This window comes from Xyrauchen texanus, chromosome 12 (genome assembly GCF_025860055.1).
Source record: "Xyrauchen texanus isolate HMW12.3.18 chromosome 12, RBS_HiC_50CHRs, whole genome shotgun sequence".
Lineage (NCBI taxonomy): Eukaryota > Metazoa > Chordata > Actinopteri > Cypriniformes > Catostomidae > Xyrauchen > Xyrauchen texanus.
Genome location: NC_068287.1, coordinates 25276841 through 25284130, shown reverse-complemented (window position 1 = coordinate 25284130; position 7290 = coordinate 25276841). Strand labels below are relative to the sequence as shown.

The 7290-nt window shown below is 45.5% G+C and overlaps 1 gene segment (V, D, J or C); it reads right to left on the bottom strand.

Annotated features, from left to right (window-relative positions):
- Positions 1-6794: 6794 nt before the first annotated feature.
- On the bottom strand, positions 6795-7290 carry LOC127652320 (immunoglobulin heavy variable 3-43-like). The segment is given in 2 exon segments: positions 6795-7105; positions 7189-7290. Coding segments are annotated over 2 exon segments (354 nt in total).

Here is a 7290-nt window from a genome sequence, read left to right as displayed (position 1 = left end):
GCAGCTGGTAGAGATGTGGGCAGCCGCCTCGTGTTTCTTAAACAGGCGTCACGCACCGCAGCCGATTATGCCCTTGATTTCCGCACCCTTGCCGCTGGCAGCGGGTGGAGCAACCCCGCTCTTCTAACTGTCTACCGCCTGGGTTTGAGCAGTCAACTGCAGATGGAGCTAGCCTGTAGAGGAGAATCACTGTCGCTGGAGAATTATATTCAACTCTCCATTACGGTTGATAATCTCCCACGCGATCGTGATTTTCGTAGTCCCTCAGTCATCCAAGAGCGTACAGTGGGCTCCAACTCGTCTCACCCCCCACCTCTCGAAAGCTCTTCCAACTCTGAACCCATGCAGCTTGGTCGCGCTCCGTTAACCCCTGCAGAGCGCACTAGACGTTTGACACAGAGCCTCTGTCTGTACTGTGGCAAACCGGGTCATCGTATTGCCACATGCCCGGTCTGTCCCCAGCCTTCTCTCTCCAGAAGCCAGGTTAGAACATCCGTCATTCTTAGCATTACCCAGAAACAAGTCTGCCTCCCTGTGGTTTTGATTTTTAAGGATGTCTCCTTTTCTACCCCAGCCCTAGTTGATTCCGGGGCAGCGGGGAATTTTTTGGACGATGGCTTGGTCCAAAGACTTGGTATCCCACTTAGTCCGGTCATGCCACCTCTCAAGGTTAATTCTTTGGATGGGGCACCCCTCGGATCGGGATTCATTTCCTTCAGAACCAGGCCATTGGCCCTCCAAGTAGGCTTGTTCCACAAGGAGGCCATTCAGTTTTTTATTGTTCAGTCACCCAGGGACCCAGTAGTTTTGGGTCACCCCTGGTTATCTCTTCACGACCCCCATATTTCCTGGCGCACGGGGGAGCTGTTGCGCTGGACTGACCATTGTTTGTCCCACTGTATTTCCCTTCCTGTCTTCTCAACCTCCGTCGAGAGCCCCGAGGTGAGATCTCCGGTCTCCATTCCCCCGGAGTATTCCTCTTATGCCGATGTGTTCGAAAAGACCCAGGTTAATCTCCCTCCACATCGTAGTGTGGACTGCGCCATCGATCTTCTTCCGGGGTCCCCGCTCCCTAAGAGCAGAGTATACCCCTTAATGCTGCCCGAAACCAAGGCCATGGAGGACTACATCGACGAGGTGCTCAGTCTCGGCATAATACGACCGTCCACCTCCCCAGTAGCATCAGGCTTCTTCTTCGTAGACAAGAAGGATGGCGGGCTTCGCCCCTGCATCGATTAGTGTGCCTTGAATAAAGCAACGGTAAAGTTCGCCTATCCCTTGCCTCTCATCCAACCGGCCCTTGAACAAGTCAGCAAAGCCAAGATCTTCACCAAGCTTGACCTCAGGAGCGCATACAACCTCGTGCGCATTCGAAAGGGGGACGAGTGGAAGACTGCGTTCATCACCACCAGGGGGCACTACGAATACTTGGTGATGCCGTACGGCCTCGCTAACTCCCCTTCGGTGTTTCAGTCATTCATGAACGAGATCTTCCAAGACATGCTGGACCAATTCCTCGTCGTCTACATATACAATCTTTTAATCCACTCCTCCACACTCTCGGAACACACCAATCACGTCTCGAGGGTGTTACAGAGACTTAGAGAGCACGACTTGTTTGTTAAGGCAGAGAAGTGTGCCTTTCACCATTCCTCCGTTTCCTTTCTGGGCTATGTCTTGTCTGCAGGAACGATGAGGATGGAGACCAACAAGGTTGCCGCAGTCCTGTCCTGGCCGGAACCTAGGACACTGAAGGAGCTCCAACAGTTTCTGGGTTTCGCCAACTACTACAGGCGCTTCATCCGAAACTTCGGTAAGATCGCCGCACCCCTCACTGCTCTGACACGAGGCAACCCGAAGTCCCTCACATGGAGCACTCCCGCTCAGCAGGCCTTCCAAGCTCTAAAAGACGTTTTTACCACTTCCCCTGTTCTCCAGCAACCCGATCCCACTCTCCCGTTCGTGGTAGAGGTGGACGCCTCTGAGGTGGGGGTGGGAACAGTACTCTCACAACAACACGGGACTCCCGCTAAGCTGTACCCTTGTGCCTTCTACTCCCATAAACTGTCCACCCCCGAACAAAACTATGACGTCGGGAATAGAGAGTTGCTGGCCATTAAGCTAGCCCTAGAGGAATGGCGTCATTGGTTGGAGGGTTCTAAGTTCCCTTTCGTTGTCTTCACTGACCACAAGAACCTGGAGTACATTCGCTCAGCCAAGAGGTTGAACCCCAGACAAGCCAGGTGGGCCATGTTCTTCACCCGTTTTAACTTTTCTGTCACTTTTCAGCCCAGGCTCCAAAAACACCAAGGCTGACGCCCTCTCTCGGCTCTTCAGCTACGGCTCTAAACCTCCAGGGCCAGAGACTATTCTCCCTACATCGTGCGTCGTAGCACCCGTTAGGTGGGAATTGACGGAGGCCATCCTGCAGGCTCAAGGCAACGAGCCCGCGCCTCCTCAAACCCCCCCAATAAGATGTACGTACCCACCATTATTCGCCCTCAGCTAATGCAGTGGGACCACACTTCCCTTTGTTCCGGCCATCCGGGTATCACCCGTTCCATTGAGCTACTCGCGAGGAGATTTTGGTGGCCCTCACTCAAGGACGACGTCCATGACTATGTCCTTTCCTGTCCAGTCTGTGCCCAGTCCAAAACTCCTCGTCACCTTCCCGCTGGGCTCCTCCAACCGTTGCCCATACCCGATCGGCCGTGGTCCCGCATCGCCATGGACTTCATCACCGACTTACCTCCCTCCGACGGTCGGACGGAGATCCTAGTGGTGATAGACAGGTTTTCAAAGATGTGCCGCTTGATTCCCCTACCTGGACTACCCAACGCAACCCAATTGGCCGACCTCATGATCAACCACGTCTTCCGGAACTTCGGCATCCCCGAGGAGATTACGTCTGATAGAGGGACCCAATTCACATCTCGATTCTGGTGAGCCTTCAGCGACAGATTAGGCATCCAGCTCAATTTCTCCTCGGGATACCACCCCCAAACCAATGGTCAGACTGAGCGCCTTAACCAGGAGATAGGTAAATACCTGAGAGCCTACTGTGCCCAGAACCAGGGTAACTGGCACGCCTACCTTCCTTGGGCCGAATACGCCCATAATAGCCTGGTCAGCTCTTCGACTCGCCTCACCCCGTTCCACTGCGTCCTGGGCTATCAGCCACCCCTTTTCCCTTGGGAGGCTGAACCCAGTGACGTTCCGGCGGTGGATGCCTGGGCCCAGAAGTGCACCCAGGTCTGGAGAGCCACCCATGACTGTCTACAAAGCTCCACTCAGACCCAGAAATCCAAGGCAGACCGCTGACGCCGACCCACTCCTATATTCCATCCGGGCCAGCGGGTGTGGTTATCGACCCGAGACATCCATCTTCGTCTCCCGTCCAAGAAGCTGAGCCCTAAGTACGTCGGCCCTTTTAAGATTGTGCGGAGAATTAACCCTGTCACATATAAATTACTTTTGCCACCCCGCTACAAAATCTGTCCTGTGTTTCATGTTTCCCTTCTCAAGCCCGTGTTTTACAGCCCCATGTTCCCGCCCACTGCATCCCAGACACCCCCTCCACCACTCGATGTCGGAGGTCAGCCCGCATATACTGTCCGGGCCTTGTTAGACTCCAGACGTCGGGGTGGCCAGTTGCAGTACCTGGTAGACTGGGAGGGCTACGGACCTGAGGAACAGTTGTGGGTACAGTCGAGGGATGTCTTGGACCAAGCTCTCAAGCTTGATTACCATCGCCAGCATCCCGATCGTCCCGCACCACTTCCCAGAGGTCGGCTCCTCAGTAACCGAGCGCCGCCGTCGGAGCCGATCCGTAGCAGAGGGGAAGTACTGTAACGAACGCTAATCCCCAAATTCACCCGCCCCTCTAGCTCTCACACTCGCTCCCAATCACCGGAATATTAGTTTCACCTGCACTGTTCTTTTCCCCTATTTATATCCCTGCCCTTTCTCCCCACAGTTGTTGGTTATTGTTTAGTTTACCCCTTCAGCTTTGCCAGCTCTAGTGTTTCGCTAGCTTTCCCTGTTTAAACTACTCTCTTGTTTGTTTGTTATATTCTGATCTCCCGGCTTCGACCTTACGCTTCCCTTTACTACGCTCCTTTGGATTTGCCCGTTGTTATATTCTGATCTCCCGGCTTCGACCTTACGCTTCCCTTTACTACGCTTCTTTGGATTTGCCCCTTTGTACTTTTGCCATTCTGCCAATAAAGCAGTTTTTCCCGACATTGTGACTATCTCTTCTTGTGCGAGTGACATTTAGTCTAAAAGTTTTTTTTTATTTTGTCATATAAAAATCAATCAGCCACAATTCAGAACACACACAGACAGGAAGGGCTGAGACTATAACACACCCTCAATGCACAACACACACACACACACACACACAAAAAAAAAAAATACAAAATAAATGGGTGAGACTAAACCTGTTTTAGTCTAAAAGTTTTTTATATTGTCATATAAAAATGTATCAGCCACATTGCAGAACACAGAAATGAAGGATTAAGACTATAACACATCACTAATGCAGAACACACATGCGTGCACATTTTTTTTTTTTTCAGGCCATTTCACTGGTGTGATGGTGCTATCCAACAGGATGGTGAAGTTCTGCGTGTGTTCATCTTTTCTGGCACGAGTTGGTTTTACGTCTTAAAGTATTTGATTTAGTTCAGACTGAATCTGACACCATTCATAGTTCAATCTGAATCCAATTAATTGACCTCAAATTTGAATCAACTTTCCAATCTAATCCTGATCATCATAGATATTATTATAATTTGGTGTTTTTGATAACTCGGTTGGTCTCATTATTCATTCAGGTGTCGATGTCGGCCGGAATGGCCTACGTATATTTTTTTATGGTCACGAGGTTGCCAGTTCGATATTAAGTCAGTGGTTGGAGGGTTTGCTAATATAAATAAATCAAGCTATCTCATAATCAAATGATAATTGCTTAGTTACAACTTGCTGAGCGATAAGTTAGACGGTACCTGAGAATTTGTTCGCATTCATGGCCCGCAGTAATAATTATCCTGGTCATACACTTGTGGTAACATCATTAATTACTGGTAATAATGAGTTCAAGAGAATCCTGAGTATTCAAAATTAAAAATGTATTAGTCAAGTAAAGAGGTAATGTATTATGCCAATTCAATAATTCATCAATTCAGAAATAATCAACACAAAGCATCCAATAATCAAAGATTAATCTTAAGGATTAAAGATGCATACCTGAATTTTAGAAGACATGGTGTTTGTGTGTTTATAACACATACTAACAGAATCCCCTTGATCAATGTGCTAAGGTGCCTTACAGTAAATACCTAGATAAGAGAAAACATTAAAACCAAATGGTAAACAATAAGAATGTAGTAACTCACCCAAAACCTTTAAATCATGCTCCAAAACCTAATTATTGTGTTAGCAATTTGGCCAATTAATTAAAACAAAAATAAACTTTTTTTGTTTTTTTTTGTGAGCCATCATGGTAAAATTGTTTAGATGTTTTTCGCAAGGCAGTCAACCCTGGAAATGATTTTTATACATACTGTCATACAAGTCAATACTGTACAGTACTGTAGTACACAGAAGGGTGTGGACAAAAGGATATGCACATTTGTATACAGTACATTTATTTTTGTAGCCATGTGTTACATGAAAACAGAAAATTCTCATTTGCATGTCCATTTTTACACATTGCTTACATGTAAAGTCATATATAGTAAACAGAAAATTGCCACAAAATGGCATCCATACAAAACAATATATAAAAAATATAATAATAATAAAACCCTGCAAAATTGAAAAAACATTCCAAGTCAAAGATTTTTATGGAATATACATGTATGTCTGACAGATTTTGATAATGAAATGGAGCATTTTGCATGTGATGGCTCACTTGATGAAAGAATGTTTAGAAATTGTGAAGAGTATGACAATTTCACTGAGAATCAACTCATCAGTTTTGATTAGCTATCCATGTGCATTTAGTTATTGTGCAAATTGTAGACAATTGTACTTAAATTTTTGCACAAATGTGACAAAACATGTGAAAATGTGCTTAAATGAATAAGAAATTCATATCTGTTGTAAACAAGAAACACATTTTTGAGATTTGCCTCAAAAAATGATTCTCATTCGAGAATTGAGCCACAGCGTGGTTGATTGTCAACAGATTTTCAAGATCCCTTCTTGCATTCAAAGCAAACATAAAGCTAAAACCCAGCATTGGTACAATATTCATTTCCATGTTTGAAAATAATTCAATAGAAATTCAGTAATGATTATCAATAAAGTGTATGAACTGGATTTTCTAAATAACCTATTTTAAAGCTACATTTGGAGTCAATCCAAATCCATAAGTTTGCATTTTTTCCAAATCAAGATCAATTCACTATTCTGCACTCATTCTCTTTAAAACATATATTTTTAAAGGAGATATACAGTGTATCAAAGTCTTCCTATTACAGATGGGTTTTTTCTTCATAAAAGCAGGGTAGAAAATGTATGATCTAATGTGATTTTAGAATACTAGAGTACAGAACAGTAGGTTTTGTGTTTTGGGTGGAAAAGTTTTAAGGGACTCATGGATCACCTCTTACAGAGTTTGAATCCAAGTCCTTTAGACTTCCAGCTCAACCTTGGGAAGTTCCTTGTGAGGAAATTTGTAAGTTATTCAAACAACATAAAAAAGGGAAGTTTGCTGTTCATTTCCTCTGAGGCCCTCATAAATATCTTGCATGAACAGTTATTGTGCAAACTTGTAGTCTTTTGTCTTACTGTGAGTCTCTTGCACAGTAATAAACAGCCGTGTCTTCCGTTTTCAAGCTTTTCACCTCTAAATACAGCTTGTTTGTGCTGGTGTCTTTGGTGATGGAGAACTGTCCTTGTAGAGACTGTGCAAAATAAGTACTAGTGCCACCGTCAATGTACCCAATCCACTCCAGTCCTCTCCCTGGTTTCTGACGGATCCAGTGCATCCAGTAGCTGTCCATTGAGAATCCAGACACAGTGCAGGACAAAGTGACTGATTCTCCAGGTTTTTTCACTACAGAATTAGAGGACGTCAATGACTGACCGCTGATACCTGAAAAATATGGAAAATGAATGTCACATGATTTAGAACAATAAGATGACAGTAATATTCCAGAACAAAGGGGAGTTTCTCACATGAAATAATTATCAGTAGAACGCCATACTGTAGCATTTCCATGGCCACTGCAAAACTGAAAAATGAATAAAATAAGAAGCTGAACAGTAATACAGTACATT